The following is a 26,964-nucleotide window of genomic DNA, read 5'->3' on the forward strand; positions in this document are numbered from 1 at the left end:
TAGTGGTACCGTTGTACCAGACGGGGAGTGTTCTGGCCCTACACTACATTTACATATTAGTATTTCCTGTTTCTTCATTTCGCGCTAATTTACTGCTATAGCGGCTCTCATTGGCTCGCTGGGTTCTACCTGGGGGGGCCCTTCCTTCGTTTTTGCTTGTGTATTATTTACGCTTTACAAGCACACTCTTTTTACGGACAAACGTTAGTAAATAAAGATTTTAAAACTATTGCTTCGTCGTTCGTTATACGGCTGCTGAAGGGCAACACATGTTCAACGTTGCCTGAAGGAGCAGCACACTTAGAGAAAACAACAGCGTTTGATCTATGAATATTTTTGTATAAAATTAAAAAAAATATTCCTTTAGGGCAAATTGATGAGAACATTGGAATAATTTTCAATGAATAAATCAAAAGGAGCCTACGACATGAAGTATTCCCAAGAGGTTACCAATCCAAGTACTAACTTCGCCTGACTTGTTTTAACTTTGGTGATCAGACGAGATCCTGTGCTTTCCAAGTGGTATGGACGTAGACATCTTGTTTAAGAAAAGAAGAAATTTTAATCTATGAATATTTTTGGGGAAAGTTAAACAAAAATATTCCTTTTGGGCAAATTGATGAGAAGATTGGAATAATTTTCTATGAATAAATCAAAAGGAGCCTAGGACATGAAGTATTCCCAAGAGGTCACCCATCCAAGGACTAACTTCGCCCGACTTGTTTAAACTTTGGTGAGCTGATGAGAACCAAAGGTTTCCAAGTGGTATGGACGTAGACATCTTGTTCGAGAAAACAAGAAATTTTTACCTATGAATATTTTTGGGGAAAGTTAAACAAAAATATTCCTTTTTGGGCAAATTCATGAGAAGATTGGAATAATTTTCTATGAATAAATCAAAAGGAGCCTACAACATGAAGTATTCCCAAGAGGTCACGCATCCAGGTACTAACTTCACCCGACTTGTTTTAACTTTAGTGATCAGACGAAAACCTTTTTTTGCAAGTGGTATGGACGTTGACATTGCACTTGAGAAAACAAGAGCTTTTGATCTATGAATATTTTTGGATAAAATAAAAAAAATATTCCTTTAGGGCAAATTGATCAGAACATTGGAATAATTTTCTATAAATAAATCAAAAGGAGCCTACGACACAAGGTATTCCCAATAGGTCATCTATCCAAGTACTAACCTCGCCCGACTTGTTTTAACTGTGGTGATCAGACGAGAACCTGTGCTTTCCAAGTGGTATAGACATAGACATTGCCTTTGCAAAAACAGCAGCTTTTGATCTATGAATATTTTTGGGGAAAGTTAAACAAAAATATTCCTTTGGGCAAATTGATGAGAAGATTGGAATAATTTGCTATGAATAAATCAAAAGGAGCCTACGACACGAAGTGTTCCTAAGAGGTCACCCATCCAAGTACTAACTTCGCCCGACTTGTTTTAACTTCCGTGATCAGATAAGAACTAGTGCTTTCCAAGTGGTATGGACGTAGAAATTGCCTTTGAGAAAACAAGAGCTTTTGATCTATGAATATTTTTGTATAAAATCAAAAAATATTCAATTTGGGGAAATTGAGGAGAACATTGGAATAATTTTCTATGAATCACAGCGCGAAATGGCAACATTAACACCATGTTAATGGTAAATAAATGCATGTTAATGGTCCCTTTATTAAGCTTTAACTTGTCGCTATAAAGATTGGAAAAGTCCCTTCACACACATTTACACTAAAATTGTAAAGTTTGGTAATGACGTCTTTACAGATTTGAAGTAAATGTAGGTTAAATATTGCTAATGGCTCTTTTACGTCACTCGAATGAAGGTCATTAAGCAACAAGTAAAGGTGCGATAAAGTAAGCTTTATTACCCTTTAATCATGTGTAAAGTCAATGTACATTTTTAGCTACATTTAACCTAAATGCTTAAAGAAGAGCAAAAGAAGCTATATTCATCTTTACATTGCCCTTAATCATCGCTATAAATCAAGTTTATTTTTTTGCACATTTACCCAAAATGAGTAAATGAGAGTATAGGTAACTGTATTCACATTTACACTGCCCTTAATCACCTGTATAAAGCAATGTATATTTTTATGCACATTTAAGGTAAATGCTTCAACGAGAGCAAAGGAAGCTATGTTTACCTTTACACTGCCCTTAATCATTGCTATAAATCAAGTATATTTTTATGCACATTTAACCAAAATGCGTAAATGAGAGTATAGGTAACTGTATTCACATTTACTCTTCCCTTAATCATCTGTATAGTCAATGTATATTTTTATGCACATTTAACCTAAATGCTTAAACGAGAGCAAAGGAAGCTATATTTACCTTTACACGGCCCTTAATCATTGCTATAAATCAAGTTTATTTTCATGCACATTTAACCAAAACGTGTAAATGAGAGTAAAGGAAGTTATATTATTGTTTACACTGCCCTTAATCATCGCCATAAATCAAGTTTATGTTTACGCACATTTAACCAAAATGGGTAAATGAGAGTAAAGGAAGTTATATTCTTCTTACACTGCCTTTAATCATTGCTATAAATCAAGTTTATTTTCATGCACATTTAACCAAAATGGGTAAATAAGAGTAAAGGAAGTTATATTCTTCTTTACACTGCCTTAATCATCGCTATAAATCAAGTTTATTTTTACGCACATTTTACCAAAACGTGTAAATGAGAGTAAAGGAAGTTATATTCTTCTTACACTGCCTTTAATCATCGCTATAAATCAAGTTTATGTTTACGCACATTTAACCAAAATGGATAAATGAGAGAAAAGAATATTCACTTTTACAATGCCTTTAAAATCATTGCTGTATATATGTTATATATCAAGTATATTTTCATGCACATGTAACCAAAACAATTAAATGAGTTATTCGACTTTTATGTGCATTTATATTGCATATAATTTAAATTGTACATAAATGATACTTGTTTTGATGCACAAATCAAGTATAAGCAATTAATGTAAATTTTAAATTGTACAGTATGCTTAGTAATGGCTCATTAATTAACGGTAAGTAAATATTTCTCACACCAAAATGTTCTCAAAAATGTAATTTAAAAATCATATTTATAATAAAATACAAAGATAGAGTACTATGTTTCCGTAGCAACCAAATTAACCAATCACGCCCCCTCAAAAAAAATCCCATAAATAATCAGACAAAGTCTGCAACTGTTTGCAAAACCCTACTGTCCAAACTACTCTATATGTCCAAACTGTTGTACTATCTGCAGTTGTGGAGAGACATATTTGTTTATATCAATCTTGCAGTACATACCGGCGACTTAAGGGGCTAATGGCTTGCTCCTCATTCGACCCATTACTACTTAACGGTGTACTTGAGATTAACGGTGAACTAGTACTTGAGGTTGATGAAGGTGATGGTAGGCTTGAGTTCACACTGGAAGACTGATTACATGCCCATTTTGAACAATTATCGGGGGTTTCTCGAGATGAGGGTGCTCCTACACTCCTTGGCAATGTCCGTTTCTTTATTAGTTCAGGCAAACTATCCAAATGGCCTTTGTCCAATCTTCTTTTAAACCTCTTGAGCTCATTACTTTGCCACGTTAAAGGCCTGACAATATATTGCTTCGTCTTGTGCGGTGACTCGCTTTCATGTTCGCTCTCTTCGCTTGACATATACTCCATTCGCATTGCCTTCACTAACTTAGCCTTTCTTTCGGTAGACCAGTCCTTTTTTTCCAGGCATCTTAGGCGTTTTCCCAATTTCTATAAATCAAAGGACAAAATGTGTTAGAGTTATAAAGTATGAAAGGTGTTGAATTGACTAAAACAAGTATCCATTGGTGGTCTTTCTGGTCTATCGGAGTACATGAGCTACTCTAAATATAGAAAACGATTCTTAAATATAAATTATAAGTGATGTTACAACAACTATGCAACTTGTCTTGCAAGTATCCCAATCTATCTTGCAAAACGAAGAATCGTGTTATGCACGCATGTTCAACTTTTGAAGCGATTGGCGCGAAGCTAGAACGCATTCAAGCCACACAGCAGGGTAACATCCAACTCGCTACTTGTTTGGCAAAGACAACCAGCCAATAGAATCCAACTAAGACAAGTTGCAAAGTGCAATTACATCCCTGACCACGCAAATTTAATATCTACAGTAGTTAGCCATTGCGGGGCAATTCCCTCAGCGCCGTAATTCATAAAATCACACTTGATGTTAAGTCAGTCAGTACTTGCTGGCATTGGACTATTAATATAAACTCGAGTTAATCTTTCTAAATCTGTATAAATATTTAACATTCCACTATATGTTCAGTTCACTACTTACTTCTCTCTTCCTTGCTTGTCGTCTGCATTTCTTCACATGTTCCGCATGGGAGTCATTCTCCTTTCTTTTCTCTTGCACCTTACGAGACTTCACATAAGTCTTAAAGGCACCTGTCACGAAAGATATTTAGAGATTACAGTAGGCAGCAAGGCCCTATGTATATCATAAAGTCCAAGCTTTTAGCTGTTGAATCATGTGTTGTCTGTGACATTTTGAGCAAAACTAAGTATGAAACTACCTGTATATACATACATGATAGTTTGAAATAAATGTCACAAGAAACATAATTTTAACAACTGAAGCCTGAACTTTATGATAATGCAAAATTAGGTTCATCCACAGAGTATAAATTAATACAGATTTGGATTAACTATTTTCATGCCCTATATATACTCAGGGTTCCCAATAGAAGCCGGCACCTGGCAATTTTCCCCGTCTATAGCATATGTACATAGATAATTGCCCGTTATGTCTCAAACCATGCCACAGAAATGTCAAGGGAAAGATTTCTTTATGACAAATCTCCAAAACTACGCTAGATGGTATAAATTTTAAAATTTCACAACAAGACTCCCTCAGACCCACCCATGTCCCCCCTTCCTCCTGCAGGGGAGTGGTACCTTTGTTACCACATACAGCTGCCTACTGCTTTCAAAACACCTCCTACTGGGAAGCCTGATATACTGTGGGCCATTCCATTTAATATACATCCCCCCCCTGTGGATATGGTTTTATGAAGGGTCACCTTTAATATACACATGCCCCTGTGGAAATATGGAAGAGTTTTCTGAGGGGTTGCCCAAATTAAAAAAAAAATCTTAATAAAAAAACTACCCCATCCATAATGAATTACTTATGGGGTAGAGTAGTTCTGGAGAAATTTCAGTAGGCTGTCTACAAAAACCCATATTTCTGAAGGAGAATACTCTCAGTAGTCTCAGCAGAGACTTTCCAGAAGACAGGGACTGGAAACGCAAGCTAAAGTTGACGCCACATCCATGATACGCTTCATTTGGAACCCTGTAACTTCACTTTAAAAACATTTCAAGACTTTACATTTACTCTTGTAAAGACGAAAATAGAAATATCGATGAAATTATTGACTTTTCAAACTTCTCCGGCGGGGGGGTGGGGTGGTGGTTGGGTAACAAGTCTAAAAATCTCCATTGAATGTTTTCGTTAAACTTCTTCAATAACAACAATGCTGCTATTTCTGTACTCAATAAAAATACAAGCATTCAATGGTGCTTTTTAGCTTTGTTATACCCTAAAAGAGTAAAAAGTCGATAGTTTCACCAGCATTGCCATTCTTGTTTAAAATATGTAAATACAAAGTCCTGAAATATATTTTTAGTGAAGTTACAGGGTTCCAAATAAGGCTAAATTAGGCTGTATCATGGAGGTGGCATCAGCAACGTTACCGCTTTAGCTTGCGTTTCCAGTCCCTGTCTTCTGGAACATTTATGGTCTCCGTAAATTTCTGAAGGGTATATGATATATATGATTGGACCTTATCCACAGGGGGGGTTATATATTGGAACAAACAAGACAAAATATTTAAAATACTTCAACAACACAATAAGTCAATCACTTGTAATGTTACATTAATTGTCACACATTGTGGTTCCATTTACATGTTGTCTGGAGCCATACAATTCAAATACTTGTGAGTATCAGATGCATACCTTTCAACTGCAACAATGTCTATGGGCATTTATCATCACCCCCATATTCTAGTTTCAGTTCAGTCACCACAGTGTGAAACACTTTTATGTTATGTTCTGATTCTATGCTGTGAGAATGGAATAATTAGAATTTAGGGGTTGTTGTAATTTATATGAACCCTACACAAAGGGCTAGCCCTAACAGTAGGGCTGATTTTCACCGCATGTTTACATGAGAAATATCAGCCCTACTTCTAAGGCTGGCTTCGTTTTGCAAGTTGCACTTAATGGCTTCTGTGCAACTCATTATTTTTATTATGGCGTCCAAAATCAGAGGGCTGGTAGGGCTGGCTCTCCTCTCATATAAACGAAAACAACTTTCAATAGGGAAATGTATTAGCGAGCGGGATCTCGCCTAGGGCCTTAGGACCTGTTTATATGGATGCAACAATGTTGGCCCAACATCATGCAACTATGAACTGCTTATTTTTTAGTTTTTTTTTAAATTTTATAAGATTTATCCGCATTGAAATCCTATGCCCTTAAATAATTGGGATTGAAACAGCACAAAACGTCATTTGAAAATTGTTGGATTGTGTTGGGTCAACAATGTTGGGTCCTTTTGAACAAGGCTTTAGTTATTAGTATAGGCATATTATAATTTCTGCTGGCACAATTTTCACTTCTGTTATTTTATGCATATAGGATATTTGCTATATACCCCCTAATATTCACTCATTTAAGCATTTTTGGTGGCTTATACAGTACAGGGGGCTTATTTACAGGGGGCAGGGTTTTACATGGACAATCAAGAGAAACTGTAAAGTATTTATTGTCAGTCATAAACAGGAAAATAGTGAGTAATTTGAGTGCAATAGAAAACATAGTGGGCTTATTCAGGTAGGCTTATATATTTTTTTGCAGGGGGGCTTATATTTTGAGGTTTATGGTATTTCAATAAATACCATGACACAATGTAGCATGAAGTTATATTATTATGCACATTCATGATCATTCATGTGTATTTGAACACATAAAATTATGCTGGCAGAACTTTGTTTGATAATAAAAAGTACTGAATTACAGATAGAAAAATCAGACAAGAAAAAAGTTAACACATCAAAATCAACAATAACCCATCAGCCAGCAGGACTCTTCCCTTCCCATGTTCAAAAATTGTCTGGTTTTAGTCAAATTATGTGGCATTAGACAGAGTAAAATAATAAAATAAGGTACATGGGGTGCATAATTGTGTATTAATGTTAAAGCTGGCAGATTTCTTGGTTAACCCATTATCTGCCAAGACCCCCTTGATGGGTAAGTTTGCTTGGTGATAGGCATGGTAAAAAAAAACAAGCAGGGTGCATATTGTGCATTATATTAATGGGCAGTTATAATAAAAAGGGTTCGATTGAACTGTGTACTGCTACCAGGTAGCAAGCGGTACACAGTTCAACCAAAGCATTTTGTTATTTTCTCTACCTACATACACTGGCATGTCAGTTCAAGATAATAACAAGATGCCCGCTAGGCATTAACCTCGCGTTGCTTGTGCTAGGCATGGAGCGCTGATTGGTGGTAGTCCATCTATTATAAGAATAGGCACACAATGTGTGGATGTGTCCGCTCCTCGTGTTAACAAACAGAGAATCATGTAGATAAATAAACAGATAAATGTTCGTGGCCGCAAGTGAGGTCAATTGGATTTTGGAATTGGATGGTTCAGCGTTTCGATTTCAGCCAGCAATAACTGTCGCCATCGAAAGCATCCTTTCTGTATTTACTGTTTCAATCGCGATACCACAATACGTGCATGACTCATGAGGAGCGTCGGCTATTATAGTCATTCAGTGTTTCAGCATGCCAACCGGGGATGCGCATATCACTTGGGATCTGAGCATGGGGATACCTAAAACACGGGGATGCGAAACGCTGAACCATCACCATGACGAGGAATGATTTATTTCTTAAACTTCCTGGCTTTGAGTTTGATGGTGAAGTTTTGATTTAAATTTGAAGGTTTTTTTTTAATTTTTTTACTCGATTCTTTTTAAAATCCATATAATTTATTTGACAAACCAAAAAAATATATGATACATCGTACAAACGAATAGGGGGGTATAATAAGGGGGGATAGCTATAACACTAGGGATTTGGGCATGCCAATCTCCATTTGTGCGTGTTTTTAAATAGTAAATGATGATGTAGGCATGTATAATAAATACCTCGATTCTTTTCAAAATCCATAATTTATTTGACAAAACAACACATTGCTTATAAAATTTTAATTTGGCCGAGGAAATTTTAATTGTTGCCGAGTTTTATGCGTCGCAACGTTAACACAAAGATAATGACAGTGAATCTGCAATTTTATTTTTCAGTTTCGGCAAAGAGAACAAAATATCAATAAAATAAAAATAACAATATGAATACTGCATGTCAATAGCATGGTGCAATTATTCCACAAACTTAATTTTGGAAACAAATAAAAAACTTTCGATGCTATGTCTTGCACCATTTTCAAGTAATTATTATAAATCTACATGATTGCGTTAGCTTTGTAATTTAAATTACAAAGCTAAGGCAATCATGTAGATTGAAAATAATGCAAGAAATAGCATAGAAACGTCATAAAATCAAACTTATCGCTTTTATTTGTTCCCAAAATATGCCCTAAAAGTTTATTACTTAATACTTAATTACCCCAAATTGGCCAAAATATCAATATAACAGTCAAACCAGGTGTTCCATTGCGAGCAATATTCCTTCGACTTGTTGCTATATTGCCACATAATTCTATATTTATAATGTTTGTACATGCAACGGAATATCGTGCAATGTTTCCCATCAATAGAGTGTTCTAATACTATCTGTGTCAAAGTCTAGAAACGCATAACGGTAGATTTCCGCCACTGAGCCACTCTTTAACATTCCTTGCATTCAACAGCTAATTCAGTGACCACCATAGTGGAGGTATTGTATTTGATGCGCAAATTTTCAAAATTTAGAAGTATATGCGCGATTTTTTCGTTATCAAATTCCGAAAGATCGCCTTCTACAACGCTTGACAATGTACTCTGGAAAATTGTCAAATTCAGTTCATCAGTTCCACATTTGACAGCAACGTTCGCACAAATTTGCTTGTTGCAGTCTCGTATCCTCATGGTCGAACCACACCTGTCACAAGAAACGAATTTACAGTCGGTAGATTGTAACACTTTTCTTGAACAGGCGCAGCATTTTATCGACGACTCAACTTTCTGTACGAACAATATATTCGGGACGGTAATACTTCTAACGAAGTCATTTTGGATATCTTGCTGTTGGATAGTAATTGGTTCAAAGCTGTCGTCGTTTAACGGTGTGATAGTTGAATTTATGGTCGTGCTAATTTTCTTATTACCATACCAAATTCGAAGGCGAAGATCCTGAAGTAGATACATTTTCTCAGTTTCGATCATAGAAATATGTTGTTCCCAAATATCAGCAGTAATTGATGCCGTTTCATCAGCCAATGTTGCCTGCGCCAGTTTTAATTTCTTTTGGCCACCCACCTCGGTTACTTCAGACAGATGAACTACTTTAGCACGTATAGAAACCGTATCCCACTCTTCACCTGATTCTAACACTTCCTTGATTTGGGAGATTTTGAAATCCAACGGCTTATATTGAAAAGAATATTCACTTTGGTTAGCGATGGATACTCTTGTCATGTCGTTTATAATCAATTTTTGTCCGTCAGAAGTTTTCGTAAATCTTCGTATTTTGACTGGCGTATGGCTAGTGATGCTGTCGGAAAGCAAAGGTCTTTTGCTTTTGGAATAGACAATAGTGTCAATCCTTTCGTTTTCGGTCTGCAGCGTAAGAGTAGCGTAGTCAAGAGTGTTTTTCTTGTTCCGCTTTTGTGGAGAAAGCTTATGCACATAACCAATGATTGAATCATCCCCACTCTTTGACGCCCAACTTTTCAGCGAAGTGCCTGGCGATTCATGCTCAACACCGCTTCGATCAGTTTCTGTGCCAATTGGAGCGCATTGTTTTACGCCTTTCGTTACTTTCGAGAGTTTTTCGTGACATTTCGTTACTTTCTTCCTTGAAGACATTCTTTTAACGAAAATAACTCGATTTTATACTCTGTATGTCTAGTCGCTATTAAATCTGTACCGTATGTTCTGGCCACATGGAGCAGGCAATGTTGATGTGATGAATAATTGACGCCTAAATAAAGTGACCCAGGCCTGACAGGAAATACTAACGGAAGAAAATTATCCAAGCCACGACCATAACATGCGAAAAACATGTGATTCAAATGTAATATTTATTGGCTATTTAGTAAATGTACATGTGACTATCACGCATGTCAAAGTAACAAAATCATGACCAGCGCGCGTGAACAACACGCTGCTCATAAAAAATTTGATTGCCTTGCGTATGAAATTTATTAATCATTTATTATGCGACGGCAGCGACGCACCACCGCCGCTCATAGATCAAAAATAGCAGAGTCTGTAAAAGTGTAAACAAGGTTGTGTAGAATGGCATTTACAAGGAAGAATTGTTTACAAGGCAAAACTCATATTAGGAAACTCTTGACTCGTCAGAGCTTTTTATTAAAACGAGGAAGACGAGAAGATAGCCAACGTGTTATCGCCAATCGCTTGACTTGCCAGCGAGCCTCATGTAATCGAGGAAAAAGGCAAGCAGATAGCCAACGTGTTATCGTCAATCGCTTGACTTGCCAGCGAGCTTTAAGCAATAGAAGAAAAAGGCAAGGAGGTAGCCAATGTGTTACCGTCACAAACCCTGTTCACGGGTCTAGCACAACGGTGGAAAATTGTGTTCATTGCAAAGAAGAATCTATGACTATGGGATCTTAGCTTAAGAAACTATGTGAATCAAAGCTTATTAAAACTGCTATAAACACTGCTATACAATTTGTAATACAATTGAAACCTAAAATGACATTGAATGACAATATGAAAATGGTTAATGTAACACAACATGACCTTGCGTATTTAAAGTCAGAGGTGAATGAGACTTGTTCTAAAACATGTCAATATCTTAGTACAGAAACAAAGAACCGTAACTATACTGCATTAGCAAAATGTGACAATTTAAATGGAAATATAGTACAAGAAGCATTATACATGCCAGGTACTCGTCGTCCATGGAATAAATTTGATCGAAGCAGATCGCGAAATAAACAATTAAAACATGTTAAAAGGCGAGATAGAGAGCCGTCTAGAATTACTGTTAGAAAGTTGGTCCATTTAATGTACAAAAATAAAAAATGTAGGCGTATAATAAAACGGTTTATTAAGCAGTCTATTCCTGAATCATCCGGCTTTCACAAATTGCTTTCAACTAGGTACCGGAAAAATGTTATTCAGCAGCAGACAAATGCGTATATGTGGAAATATAGAAACTGTAGAAGGCGGTTTCTTGCAAAGTTTATTAAGAAAGAACAGAGAATTGCACATAAACATATCTTAACGGACAACATGCCAAGTCGGATACATATAAATGCTAGAAACCGTACGAGAACGAAGAAACACAAATCGTTTAGTACGCCAAACAGCGCTAGACATATCAAATTTATACACACTACTAAATATAATATGCAAAGAGTAAAAACATCTGCCAGAAATATCTTATTTTTGTCTGGTGATGTAGAATTAAACCCAGGTCCTGAAAATATATCAAATATGTAAGTATTGACCACAAGACTAGCTCGAATAGGACGAAAACCAGTGAACATTGTCGGCGATGGTAACTGTTTTTTTCGTAGTATAAGTCATCAGCTTTATGGAACAGAGACTCGTCATGCCCAAATAAGAGCTAATGCAATCCAACATTTAATTCTTTGCCCAGAATATTTCATAGAGTCTAATACTGAACAATCATGGTCCCAATATTTACAAAACATGTCAAAGCTAGGGTCATGGGCCGACCATATTATCATACAAGCTGTTGCAAATATAAATAATTTAAGAATTCACATCACAGAAAGTTCCCAAAATTTCAATGAAACTACAATTGTGACTTCTATTTATGCTCAGTCTGTAGCAAATGTAAAAGAAATTTACATTGGGCATCTTGAGGAACTACATTATGTTTCTACCAGGCTAATTAATCAATTTCGTGGACAAATAGAAAATCAGATAGGAGCTAGTAAAACAAAACCACAAAATTCTGTATCAGATAGTAATAAGATTATCTCAGAAAATCTCGTTTCTGCGAAAACTATTCAAAAAAGGAGAAAATACATGAAAGAATATATGAAAAATAGAAGGATGAATAATGAATTCAAAAAGAAAGAAAGTGAGAGAAAAAAATCGTATAATAACAAGTACAAAAATTCCAATGATGATAAAGTTAGGGATTCCAAGCAACACCACAGGTTCAACCATTGTAAAATTGTTCCATTATGTGGCACAATGTACCACCTCTATGTAGAGTGAAGCAGAAATGTTTGGTTTGAATGGGGTTCATCATACCCTTTTCGGCTCGGCAGTTTAGATGGTGTCAGTAGGGGAGCACCACAGGTTGAACAATTGTAAAATTGTTCCATTGTGTGACACAATGTACCATCTCCATGTACACTGAAGCAGAAATATCTCCATGGTACACTGAAGCAGAAATGTTTGGTCTGAATGGAGTTCATCATATCCCTTTTGTCTATAGGCAGACTGTAGATGGTGTCGCAAGGCCAGGGTTCAACGTTTGTAAAATTGTTCCATTGTTTGGCACAACATGCCATCTCCACATAAATTATACTGAAGCAGTAATGTTTGAATGGAGTTCATCGTACCCCTTTCGGCTCGGCAGTGTAGATGCTGTCAGAAGTTCCATACAGTTAGTGAACTTATTAATTTGATGTCTGTAAAACACATGGAAAATATGATTAGACTTAACACCATTGCAATCAATTTGCTTTTATGACAAAGAATATTAAACTTTGACAGGCCTGTGACACATTACATTGCTTAATAATGATAACCACACAATATACTTACCATGTGTTGTCACTTGTCATCATGGGGTCGGTGATGCCCATGTATGTAGGTTTTGTATCAGTCATTTTCAGGACTGATGTATCAATCCTTTTCAGGACTGCATGATACCAGTACACACACCATTAGGTGGTGCTTTGGTTCTGGTTGTGCTAGGCCGCTTACTAATAAAAACATCAAACAGAACTGAAAAGTACAAAAAACCAGTTAAACCTTAGAGATTGTTAATAGGCTGTATAGGTAATAATGTAGAAGACTGATTGATGGTCAACCATATATTGGCAGAGCAGCATCACAACGGTTACAGTTACAGTGGGATAACATTTATTTTTTTTATGTACGTCACAGTAGGTGTAGTAGTCTTGGTATACAGTAATTGAAATTTTAAACTAATAGCTTAGGATTTAGAGATAATTGTAAGTTTCACAGCATCATGATCTGAATAATAAACACTGATGACATCATTTTCAATTATTTGAACTGCTGTTGATCTGATGTAAACATGATCTAATAGGCTTCCAGAAGATACAAATGTCGACTTTGCTACAATTTGAATATAATTCAAAGACTCCATTAATGATTTAAGATGTTCAACTTGATTATCATTAAAGTAATTAATATTAAAATCCCCAAGAACTATATCAACTGTACTACTTGTGAGGAGATATCTTAAACATTCTATGTATTGTGAGACATTAGAGTTCTGTTTTCGGTAGAGGAGAAGAACATTTTGTGTCCCATTAGAGATGTTGTTAACCACTTCATATTTCATTGCATTTAGTGAAGGGAAATATTCAAAATCTCTGATATCAACAGTATTTCTTGAGCAGATTGCCATACTTGAATACTTATCACTGACATGGTCTTGGCGATACAGTCTAAAGGGACTAAGGGTATCAATAATTCCTTTGTCGCAATCAGATGGAACCAACTGAGTTTCAGTAAGGGCTATAACATCACTAGTAAAAAGTCTTGAATCACATTTAATATCAATGCAATGTTTTTTAAGAGATCTGATATTTAAAAGTGTTATGGTTACAGCTTCATTATCATGTTGCAAGGTAGTGACTGGATGACAAACAATCTCTTTCCTCAGTCTCTCATATTCTTCAAGAACTTTTGGATTTGTTTTGATATCTTTACTTGCAATCTCCCCTAAAATGTACAGACCTTGTATAGAGGTTGCTCTGCTTAAGGCAACATAAATTTGTCCATAGTTAAATGCTCTCTGTTTTACTAACTCAGTGCTGACTACCACTTGATCAAGTGTTAAACCTTGAACTTTATGTACAGTACATGCCCAAGCTAGTGTCACAGGAAATTGTACTCTCTGTATTTCTGGAGATGATGGTTTACCTGGCCTAATCTTGATCTTTGCCAACACAGGTTCAATTGGGACAACTTGATGTTCTCTTGCCAAAACATTGCTAGTGGTATTTAGAAGATTTTTACCAGCATTTGGATCATCAAATTTAATGTAAAGAACAGTTGGTTTCCGGTTAATTGGATTAACATCAACTTTAAAGACAGTTCCCATTTGTCCATTGATAAGTCTATCTGCAATGCTAATATTAGTTGTGAGCATCACTCTGGCACCTTGTTTAATATGAATTTCCAAATCAAGTCCACCTGTTTCAGATCGTTTTCTTGCTAGAACTGTATCAATATCTTGTTTCTTGACATTTGGTGGGAATTGGTCTTTAGCCTTTAGAATAAACAATGGTCCAGAAAGTTCTTGCAATTTCTCATTGTTGTGCTTGTCAACTGGTGAGTTCTCTGCCCAAATATGGAGTGCATGTGATGGATAATTAGGGTCATCTGGAGATATTGATCTTGATTGGATTACCTTTATATCATTTTTTGTTTGTGTGGCAGTTCTTACTCTGTTAAGAAGTTCAATAAATGCTTTATCATTTCTTTGTCTCATGATTTCGACAAGCTCTATCATTTGAAATACTCTCCATGGATGGCATAAATTATAAATATTATTCCTGTAAGTATCAAAAACAAATTTCTTACGTATTGGTGGTAGTTGACAAAGATCACCTACAACTATAATAGAGATTCTAGCAAATAACATAGAACTTGGTGTACCGAATATATCTTTCAATCTTTGGTGGATATGAAGTAAAGTTGTATTTCCTACCATAGAAATTTCATCTATTACAATAAGTTTTAACTCAGACAATGTTAATCTTAATTGTGTCTTCTTTTGGTCAGACAATGGTGGTACAATATCACCAGCTTCTTTAGGGATAGCAAGACCAGTATTAATTGTTGTTCCATCAATATTTATTGCAGCTACACCAGTTGGTGCCATCAGCAGTACAGTTGGTAACTCAGGGTTAACTGGAGGGTGTCTAAATGTCTTAACTGCTGTGTGATATATTGTCTTAATGACATGACTTTTTCCAGCACCACCACCTCCAGTCAAGAACAGATAGATTGGGTCTATGTCAACTGGCTTTAGACTGTTTAAGTTCTTCATTTTATTGCGACACCATGAGAGGAATATATCATATGCAAGACGCTGTTGTTTGTTTAGGGATCTGATATTTTGACGTAAAACATCATCAGATATCTGAGTTGGTTGGTGGTATGTTGCTATGGCTCCAGGTGTGGACTCATTATTACATTGTGCTGGGTCAAGATGTGATGGAATCTGTTGATTGAATGATTCATTTTGGTTTATATCGTCTGGCATCTCATCTAGTATATCTGAATTCTCCTGGTCATTAAGTGCATCAAATGATGGACCAACATTGCCTTCGTTAGCTTTCAGTAGGTCAAATGCTTCACTAATGGCATCTGCATCAGGTTCAAATACTGATTTGTTGAGTTGCACAGTTTCGTGGACATCAGCTTCATAAAATTTGGATGTATATGTTTGGTCAGAAGCTAACAAATTCTTTTCATCTCGCCACGGGTAATAAAGCATAAGTAGGTGGTGGAAATATAATTCTGTTTTTTTTTCTTTACTTGGTGTATGGTACCTTAACACAGCTTTTACTTTTCGACATTTCATATACTCATTTTTGTTAAGCAATTTAATTGTTTTTGGCAAACCTTTTATTGTATTGCTAACTGTACTTTGGTTTTCAATTATGTCATCTGTTAGCAGACCTGGCTGGGCATCTTGTGTTTCACAATCTACTTTATAATCTTTGTAGTAGTATGCAGCAAATTCTGCAAGACACATGCTGTCAACTATGGGTATAGATGTTGGTCTAATGATGTAACGTTCAATGATATTTGATTTAAATATATCAGTGCTATCATCATCTAGTTCATCAAGCTCTTGCTCAGTTTTAGTCATCCGGATCCTCTGTTCCGGGACATTTGTGTTAACAAATACTGTTTTGGGGAATATTTTTCTCAACCAAAGTTCAGGCATTGCACGGTAAACACATTCTTGCGAGCTCACTTCTCTTGTGGATAGAAAGGCAGCACCAACTTTTTTTAATATATCTCTAATGCTCATGTTTTCAGCTTTAGCCTCTTTTGCTGCATTCATAATAGCTTGTGAACATTCAGTCTCGTCTTTCGTAAAGTATGAACATACATATGTTATACATTTATAGTGATTGAATACAGGTTGCAAGTCTACATTTGCTGCAAAGCCCTTGATACCAGCAACAAAATAATTATTAATGAAACAGCTATATACAGGCCTTTTAAGATGTAGCTCAAAGTCTGAATCAGGAGAAATGGATAATGCCCAGTAATATTGATCTTCAGTGATGTCCAAAGACTTTAAAATATCTGACTCAGTTAATGAGGCATCATAACTAGTTGTTTTGGATGGATTAAGAATGTCATCAATCTTTTGTTTGACTGGATTTAAGATTTGCATTCGCCTTTCAAGTAAGTTAGTTTTAACTCCCTCGTCTAATTCATCACTGAGAGGTTCTGCTACAATTGTTCTGTTTGTGAAAAATTGACCAAAATTAAACCTGCAACTGACATTTTTGTATTTTCTACAGGTTTTTGAGTGGTTGTGCTTTTGATAAGTATTGACTAACTCATGTAATTCTGGTTCTGTGTTTTTCTCTGGAAGGTTGGCCTGAACATGGTTATCAATAAATTGTATATAGGTGTCCTTATCATTAGATGTTAGTTTAGGGCAATCAGAGGTCCATATTAATGCATGTAAATGAGGTGATCCTCTCATTTGAAATTCAATACGAAGTGCATAGTAGATTATTTTTCCAATCGGGTTACTTGGACAAAGTAACACTTCAGTGAAAAATGTTTCCACTCTATGTTGGAAGTGTTTTGCAATAACAACAGGATTAAGATTCAACATTGAACATCTTTCATTGTAAGATAATGCTTCAATTTCCTCTTCTGTGATGTCATTACCTTGTGTTTTTGCGATAATTTGAAATAGTTCTGGCCATCTGAGATCAGCACATGATAGTGTCATGAACCATGTTGGAATTCCTAATTGTTTCACCATTGCTACTACTTCATACATAAATTTTTGCCAATATGGTGGTGTACCTGGAATCTGTCTTAAAAATAAATATGCTTGATCTTGATATATCAACCCTTTTAATTTGTTTACATTTGATTTTATTTCAGATGCAGTAACAGACTGTCCTTGCATTTTTTTCAAGGCTATGTTGATACTGTCAGATACCTTCTTTTGTTCTGTTATAAACTGGGCAAAGAACAGGTATTCTGGGTTGGTTGCAAATCTTCCACTATAATGCAAAAGTCTAGCATTGAAGTATTTTACTGGTGACAATTTAATCTCCCGTTCATGTGTGAAGCCAAATCTACCCTTTGGAAACAATGCTGGAAATGCAAGCTCTTCACAATTTTTATCCATCATTAATGAAACAGGGTGTTTGTTTTCACCAGGTGCAATGTTGTATACCTCAGTACCTAAGGAGCAATTATTACTGTTTTGTGTAATTGTAATTGGGTAATCTGGTAATACAGATTGGAAACATGTCTCGTTAGGTGCTTGGCGATGCTCATTTAAAGGGTCATCTTGTTCTTCAATGTCATCATCAACATCATGATCCTTTGCATCTGTAATATGTGATGGTGCTGTTGTTGGCATGTCATCTTTGTTTATTGTGCAATCATTATTACAGTATTGCTGAACCTGGAGGCTTAACAAATTATTTCCAAGCCTGTTAATATCAATTATTATATTATGATACAATGGGTTGTTGACTTTAAGCCAGTTTAAGGCATTCAAAACAAACTGAGGGCGAACTGCCTGGAAATACACATGACCCCTGAATTCAAGTTTCCTTTTCAGTTTTAACATAATGATGCCAGATCTTTCTGGTGGTCGAGGTAAAATATTACAGGACTGGTCACATTCAACTGGCACATTACATATTGCTCCTTTAACTTTTTTCTGCTGTCCTTTTGGCATCACAATAATCTTCTCAAAAACTATTCTTTGTGCAATCAGAATCTGCTCTGGTTTTTCTAAGCACATCAATTCATTTGGTACTTTGTCAATATACATGTCATTACACGCTGCTTGACATGGTGTTCTACCCTTTGAAACTTTTGAGTGACATGTTTTGCAAATGTACCGGTTTCCATCAAATGATTTAATATCTGTGATTACTTCAGCCATACTATTGTCATATGTATGATTTTGCAATAAAATAACTGATTTCCTATACAGCAACCGCTGACAAACTGAACATACAAAAAATGGGCCTTCTTTTATTTTAGTTTTAAATCTTGATATACAGTGATTTATGTCTGATCGCATGGATTTGTACTTTTCAGCTTTCTCATTGAGAAGCTCACGTTTCTCACAAAGGTTCATTGAGCCATATTTATTAGCATTTTTTTCAATAAGGGCTTTCTTTTTCATATCACTTGTTGATTTGTACACTTCAGATCTTATACTAAGAAGTGCTTTCTTTTTTAAAGGATCCATAGATCTATAACTTTCTTTTGATTTTGTTTGCTTTTTTTCTAAACATTGTTTTTTTTCTGCAGGTTCCAAATTTTTATAATTACTTTTACGTTTTTCTGATATTGTTCTTTTGTCTCTAGATGACTTGTGTTTTCTTACTACTCTCTGTCTATCTGAATTTGACAACTTGTGTGAACATAGTAAAAATTGAATATCATATGACACATTTTCACAATTTACTTTCATAGAAAATTCATACAGTTTATCAATGAGAAAACTTGAGTTATCACAAATTTCAATTCCAATTTTTTCCAGCAATCTATTGTATGCAATTAAATAGTATTGTGTACCAGATTTTTTATGGTTGAATATGCCAGCTAAACAGAAATCAGAAAACCACACTAAAAACCCAGTGTTGTTTGCAGTATTCATTGAGATTGACCTCACAAGTAGATGTTTATTCAGAACAGATAAAATGCCATATTGCCTTGTTGTGTATACTATGTCCACCTCAGCATCAAGTATTGATAACCTTTGTGGGAAGTCCTCAGGCATAATCTTATTTTTTATTTTCAGGGATTCATAAAATAACTTAGCATTTTCTGCTATAGCATCCCTTGTTAAATTATCCCAGTATGTACATGATTTAATTGTGGAAAAGCAAATAGAGTAAATGTATATTGCACAAAGTTCTGGAAATGTGAATGTGTCGGTTTGGTCAGTTCCTTCAGGTAAAGTTGACACCAACCCATCTGGTTTTACATGGTCATTTATGCTACTTGTCGACTGTTCATTTGCTGTAGCAATTTTAACACCTTTCAATTCAAACAAAACATCACCTCTGTAACAGCTTTTGAAATATTCAGCTAAGTTATCAACAGAGGTTACTTCTAACAATACACATGTCCCATGTGATTGAGCCATACCAAAGGAATCTCTTGCATGTGAATCGAATATTTTTAGGGAGCCATTTGGAATCAAATATACTGACACCGTATTGCATCCAATTGTAACAAGGAATGAAGCATAATTTTCTTGTAACAAAATTTGCATAGCACAAACAAAAGGCATAACATAAGGAACGTTTTCATCAATATTATATACATGGAGGCCACCAGTGTAACTTTCACTGAACTCAAGTTGGTAATTTGTATCTAGAAATGTAATCGTGTTCGGTAATTCAGTTAACAGTAAATATGTTTGTCTAGATAACCTTGACAAAGCAGAATACAATTCATTTCCAACATTCATAATTTCAATAAGATCTTCTGGTTGGGTTATTGATGTATTACTGTACTTAAATATCAAAGCACATAAACTCATAGCTACACATTGTTGACCTGCGTTGGTGCCAAATACAGCAACATTAGCCTGACTGTATGGCGCATGAATAGTTTTACTAGGCTCAACAAATACAGGTCCAGGATTCGTTTCTATGTCTCCACTAAGATAAAACTTGCAGCAATTTATCATGTGGTTCAGGTTCTTGTATGTACTGCATTTAAATTTTGTTGAATAATTAGGAACTATTTTACATAATTTACGCTTCTTGCAGTTGCCAATTTTGCATGTTAGACGTAGTGGCAAACACTGTTTTTGTTTGGATTTTATATGACGACAACTTAGTCTACAACAACAGTACCTTACTTGTTCATTGAGCAATCGTTTGCGTTCATGACTTGATGCATCAAGTAAGCGAAAGATACGAGATGATCTCGGTACATTCTTCCTAATATATCTTCGAAAGCTACTTCTCATCTTTCTGCTTTTCCTCATAAAACGACATAGTTTTTTAGCAGGAAATCTGCTCGGCTCTCGATCACGTGGGCGAACATGGTGCTTTGCACTGTAATTGATTTTTGCGATTTTCACTGAGTAAACAGACATTTTGCAACGTTTGTCCATAGGTTTGTCGTACAGAAATCTATCATGGCGTGATCTTAGGTCTTGTCCACGGACTGGTAAAGGAGTATTGACATCTCCAGTAAAAGTTGTTGACGAATTTAATTCACGATTTCCTTGTTCGGTTCTGGTTTTGCTTTCACGTGGACAAATTGAGTCTTTTGGTACTCTATCACGTCTTCTGACATGCGACTTTCGTGATTGTCTTGTTTCAGTGTCGTAATTCACTGCTATTCTTGACGGCTCTCTATCGCGCTTTCTGCGTGTGACATTTTGTCTGCGTGATTTCATGTATTTTTCAGTATCATGTGTACTGTCTTTGTCTGGTAGATTCAGTTTCTCATAAGATTTCGATAGATTCATAGATTTGCTTTGTCTTTGATCACAATCACCCACCGTTGTGGTCGACCTGTGAACGGGGTCGGTAGCGATAGCACGTTGACTATCTCCATGCCTTTCTCTTCCATTGCATAAAGCTTCCTGGCATGTTAAGGAATTGTCGACAGCACGTTGACCGTCTCCTCGCCTTTCTCTGCGATTACATACAGCTCCCTGGCGAGTCAAGGGATTGTCGTTGAAAAACAAACGAAGGATAGCCATATTTCTCAAAGAGCTTGTCGAAATTGCTCGCTATTGATCAGGATTCAGGAATAGAGAAGCAATGAGATTGAAAACAGCAGGGCGAGCAGATCATGCGTCGTGGCCATCACGCCACGATCACGCGCTTAATTTCGCATTCAGTTTTCCAAATATGGCGCTTAATTTCGCATTCAGTTTTCCAAATATGGCGCCGGATCTTGGCCTCAACCAATAAAATTCTCGACACGACAGAAAAATAAACGCTGGGCAAATTAAGACCTCGCTGCGCTACGCACGCGAGGTAAAAAGGGTGAATTGGACTAGTTCTAAGCCATTATCAAATATCATGCATCTCTGAACTATCACCTAAATTCAACATTTATTATTATGTTATCATGGGGCATGGCAGTTTCAATACCTTTCATTCAAGCGAACAAACTCATTTTCTCTTGAATCCTCAAGTAGCTTCAGTTTCCTTCGGACATCATTCTGTACAGTATAAAACATGTATAATAAGGAGCTAGTTACTCACTTGTAAATCTAGTTTATAATTTTATAATGGTATGCTCTTGGTAAATGCTATATTATACAGATAAAGCTAATGCTATGTAAAACAAACAGGTGACCAAATATCTTCACAGCAGGACATTTTTGGCGCTAAAATATAGAACACTGACTAATTATAATAACGCATATCGCCACTTTCCGTTGAATATCCAAAAAAATATTACTTTATTTAAGTTCCTTATAAACTCTCAATTTTGAATAAAATGCCAATATAAGATAAAAGTTAAACAAAAGAAATACCTCAACTGCTGTGTTTCCTTGTGGCGATGTAAAAAATTAACGCTTCGGACATTCATTAATACATATAATGTAGAAGATATAAATATTTAATGCACATAGTTCAACATAGCAGTGGTACATACATACCTTGCAGAGTTTTGGAATTCGTAAAGATGGCCCTGTCTGTCGTGCACGTCTTGAGGAGTTTTGTGATTGAAGACAATCAATCTTCTTGTGCAGGTCGCCTAGTATTACCTTCTCGTTGTCCGCCATCTGCTTCATTTGCTCCCGAAGAGCTTTATTTTATTCCACAACTTTCTCCAGCTACTACACATAATGATCCGACATTCCGACGCTCATTGTTTAATAAACAGACTATAGAAACACTAGCTTTTTATGGTGTCAAGAGACGCAGAGTTTTACCAACCACCGTTTGCTTTTGAAATATGAATCTTTTGATTCTTGAAGAATTGCATATATTTTTAGGGTTATAAGAAAACTTGAAAACAAAATTGAACGGTAAACTATAGGAGAATTTGTACATGGCTACATGCCGATACGTGCTGTGTCGATAGGAAAAAGTACTGGTCTCATTACAATGGAAGCACAAGCTTATGAAAATAAAAACGCGCTTTCACCCGCCAAAATTTTCCACATTTTAAAAGTGTTCTTCATTGTGTTAAAGCTAGAAGCAAAAGATCAACAAAAGATTGCAATTTTATCTGTTTTCTTGCGTTGTTTGCGTTTTGAACTGTCTGGTGGTTGAGAGCTTAAGCAAAACCGGCCGGAATGGCGCATTCTAGCGAGGTTTTCCACACAGTGAGTGGCGCACTTACTAACAGTGGGATGTGCAGCAATCTGGGAGAAATCCCAGCACCAACAGCACAGAACAGGAACGCTAAACAAGGTCGACTCTCACGACCAAATACGAGTGATGAGATTCAGCTCAAGAAACGCAAGAGAAGAAAGAGAAAGTGTCAAGAAGAAAAAAAAAAACATATCAAAGAAGCAAAAGAAGTTAAATCTTGTGGCTCGAGTAACGAAGCAGGTCAACGAAGCTCAAGCTGTCGAAATCAGGGAAGCGTATTTGCGTGCAGAAACTAACTGGAAGAAAGCAGTTGTTTTCTGGAAGAAGTGGAAGGAAGAAAGATGTGACAGGAGTAGTGTTGTTTCGTAAGTAATCCCTTCACAAATATTCAATAATAATTGTCTGTTTTTTTTAATACTGGCACTGCATCTCCCTATCATGATCAAGGACTGTCAGTGCATTTACTTTGTCAATATAAAATGTTTCAATGTTTGCAGTTTATTTAGCGACGTACATGTATTTGTACGATCGTAGGCTGCCCATTGACAATCCATCATAGTTCATATACTGTACATAATATATTCCTTATTACTTGCCAGTTGCCAACCTTAGAAATATATTATTACGTATATGAATTATCATGGATTGTGTAATTGGTATGTGACTGCTTTTACTGCAATACTGTTGGGATCAATGAGGAAGAAACCAGGGTTTTAGCACCACTGTACATTTATTGTTGGGGGGGGGATCCAGAATATTCTTGGTGAATAATAATTGGATGAGGTTTTTCGATATCAGGAATTGCACAGGAGCCCCAGTCTAAATTATGATTGTAGTAATATTGTATTTTTTTAAACGTATTTGAATCTCTTGCAAAATGATTTGAATATCGGATACTTTATTCTCTGGAAATGCTGCATTTAAAACTGCTCAGAGACATTATACTATAACTCTACATGACTTTTGCAAAGTACATTAGAATATGCACCGAGAAGCAAGGATCATGGGCGCTGGTTTGCCACCAAACCAGTAAACCACAGGCTGTGCAAAGAACTTTCCTATAGAGTTATAGTGTAGTGTCGCCATCTATTTTTGTCCATACAAACTACCTTTGCTTCACTGCTTGTGTGACAAATATTTTTCGTAAACTTGGCTTCATAATAATTATGTGCACAACATTATGACCTGTAGGTGTGCACCATATCAGAAATTATCTGTAGGACTGCAGCCAATAAAAAATTAGATAATCTCAAGCACTTACCCAATATTGAATGTATAAACTGGGAGTAGAGTGCAATGAAAACTGTACTTACACAGGATACTTGCCACATGCATTCATGTTTATTGTAAGTTTTTATTCTCATTGCTGGTATTGTCAAGCAGTTTTTGTCTGAGTGTATATGTAATGTACTGTACATGTCAGTTGTTAAATACAGTAGTTCTAACATAACATGGCTCAGCTACTCTCCTGCCCATAATATAAACCAAATTTTTATCAATCTCATGTGAATTTACTGTTTAATAACTGTAGCCTGATGCATCATATTCACCCAGATAGTTTGGTAGACGTAGAAGATAGGAAAACGAAAATTGGTGAGGGTGTGTTTGGAAAGTGCGAAAAAAAATGTACGGGGGGACAAATAGTGGCTGTCAAGTACTTCAAATCACATTCAAGGTCTTCAAGTGATATGGAACACGAAGCAAAAATGATATGAGATTTGACCATCTAGGTAATACTGAAGCACTCATTCGAAGTATATTATATAATAATTTTATTATAAAGGTTTAACCCAGCGGTGGATTTACTGCCCCAGCCTTGGTCAAATGGGATACAGGAGGATTGAAAATTTCCATATCTAATCCAAATAATAGATTTGGCAGGCCATTTTTCAAACAAAGACCCAATATTGGGCCATTTAGAGCCCATTTGTTAATTTTGTTTGTCTACTGTAGGTAATTTTTCAAATTTTCTAACAATTGCCCCTAGCAGCCGGGGGTTATCAGTGATGATCCATTTTGGGGAGAACAATAATTATATTCTGTTTTATCCAGGGTTATATAATTTGATTGATGATGATTCACTGTGCTGGATTTGTTCCTGAGGGGTGGTATAAAATGATTCACAAAATAAATTGTTTTCTGTCTTCTCCAAGGCTTACCATTTGTATTTGGTGTAAACACAACTACCAAACCATATTTCCTTGCGTTGGAATTGTACGGTCTTGATGGAGAATGCCTGACACTGAGTAAAGCTGCAGTAAGGAAGGTGTTTTCAAGATTGTCATTATGGGCCAATATCCTCAAGGAATGCTGCATTGCACTCTCCCATATTCACAGCAAGAACTACATTCATTGTGACATTAAAGGTGAAAACATTATGGTAAGGAATTGATATGGGGATGCGGAAAATCAGTATACAGCAGTTATTATTGATTTTGGCAAAATGAAAGAGATGAGTAAGGCTAAAACCTATAAATTAAGTCTAAAAGAGCAAGAGAGGTATGGGAAATACCATCCCCAAATTGCTCCTGAAGTAGTCAGTGGTAGGCAAAAAACAGTCAGCTGCAAGTGATATATATTCATGTAGCCAGGTAATTTCCTTAATTTGTCATTACAATCGCTATGAGGATTTACGGAAGATTGCTGTTCAATGCATTAATGGAACACCATCAAGGCGACCTACCATTGAAAGTTGACCTTACTATGCTAATTTGTACTGGACTCATATTGAGAGTAATAATCCTAGTATTAAGCAGTTTGTATAGGTTTGCATAGCGATTATGCAAATGAATATAGTTTTACTTTGTGCAAAACACCATGCATACCCAAAGCTAAAACATATATGTATGTAGTGTTTTCCGGAGAGCAAAATTTAAATCCTTAGTTTTTAAAGTCATTGGAGCAACAATACAAATTAGCAGATTGTTTATTAAATTGTTAAGCTGCAGGCAACTACAGTAATCACACCCTACTTCATTGTTTTACTTTGTCAAAAATGAAAAAAAAATCATCAAGGAAAGAGTCTTGTGCTTTAATATGTTCTGGATGAAATAAGCCAAAGAACAACCTTGGTCCCAGGGTACTTTGAGAGGAGTACCCTGATTATTCATGATCATATGGTTGCCCAGATTTTGGGCAGCCCAACAATTGCTGCCCAAAATCTGGGCAACCATGTGACCACAAATAACTATGAGGGTACTTTCCCAAACAGTAGCGTAGCTAGCCCGATGATTTACTCCTGCTGTGAAGATTTTAAATTATTATCATTATTCATTTCTTTAGAAATTGATTGTTTTCACAGTCAATGATCACGAAAATATTTGCATAGCAGGACTAAATCGTTGGGCTAGCTACGCTACTGTTCCCAAAGTACCCTGGGACCGAGGTTGGCCAAGGAGCACCCTATTTATTATAAGATTGAGAGTAACATCACACATTGGTAGATTGTTCCGTTGAAGTTACTTAATAAAATTGTAATGTGGATTACGACGAAAAAATATGTACAAAAGTAGGCATTTTAGCATTTTTATGGAAATGTATACAATACATTTGTTAGTGCAACCCAAGTTTACCTAAGTGAACAAATATTACCAAAATTCAGATATAGTACACGCATGCAAATTGCTAAATAATCTGTGCTACCATAATTACTAAGAGTCAATTGCTTGACCACTACCCAGCACTGAATCGCCCACTCAACCAAACGATTTATAAATTTTACTCAATTGTATATTAATAAAACTGCCGAAAAACAAACTTAATAGACTTTTTAATATTTTCATGCTGGTTAACACCTATATATACTCATAAATTCAAAACATCTTTTTTCTGTTGAAAACAATATAAACTACACTAATCAAAGTATTACACTTACACTTGTTCCAAATACCGTATTTTTTTAACCTATAAAGTTCATTAAGCCACAGATTTAAGTCCATTTATCTCCATTTATCAGCTTCCATCCCAACACCTGCAATGGA

The 26,964-nt window shown here is 35.9% G+C and overlaps 1 protein-coding gene and 6 pseudogenes across 1 annotated transcript; 1 reads left to right on the forward strand and 6 right to left on the reverse strand.

The window, feature by feature from the left end:
* Positions 1-417: 417 nt before the first annotated feature.
* LOC114530832 lies at positions 418-536 on the reverse strand (annotated as a pseudogene).
* Positions 537-660: 124 nt separating this feature from the next.
* LOC114530838 lies at positions 661-779 on the reverse strand (annotated as a pseudogene).
* Positions 780-904: 125 nt separating this feature from the next.
* Positions 905-1,022, reverse strand: LOC114530842 (annotated as a pseudogene).
* Positions 1,023-1,144: 122 nt separating this feature from the next.
* On the reverse strand, positions 1,145-1,263 carry LOC114530848 (annotated as a pseudogene).
* Positions 1,264-1,386: 123 nt separating this feature from the next.
* LOC114530836 lies at positions 1,387-1,505 on the reverse strand (annotated as a pseudogene).
* A 12,864-nt stretch (positions 1,506-14,369) lies between these two features.
* Positions 14,370-14,940, reverse strand: LOC114530771 (the record flags this gene model as incomplete). Its single annotated transcript, XM_028552392.1, has 1 exon — positions 14,370-14,940. A coding segment is annotated over exon 1 (571 nt), but the record flags the coding sequence as incomplete, so codon positions are not given.
* Positions 14,941-24,519: 9,579 nt separating this feature from the next.
* Positions 24,520-25,680, forward strand: LOC114530776 (annotated as a pseudogene).
* The last annotated feature ends 1,284 nt before the right edge of the window (positions 25,681-26,964 follow it).

This window comes from Dendronephthya gigantea, unplaced genomic scaffold, assembly GCF_004324835.1.
Source record: "Dendronephthya gigantea isolate DGI-Jeju-01 unplaced genomic scaffold, DenGig_1.0 000066F, whole genome shotgun sequence".
NCBI lineage: Eukaryota > Metazoa > Cnidaria > Anthozoa > Malacalcyonacea > Nephtheidae > Dendronephthya > Dendronephthya gigantea.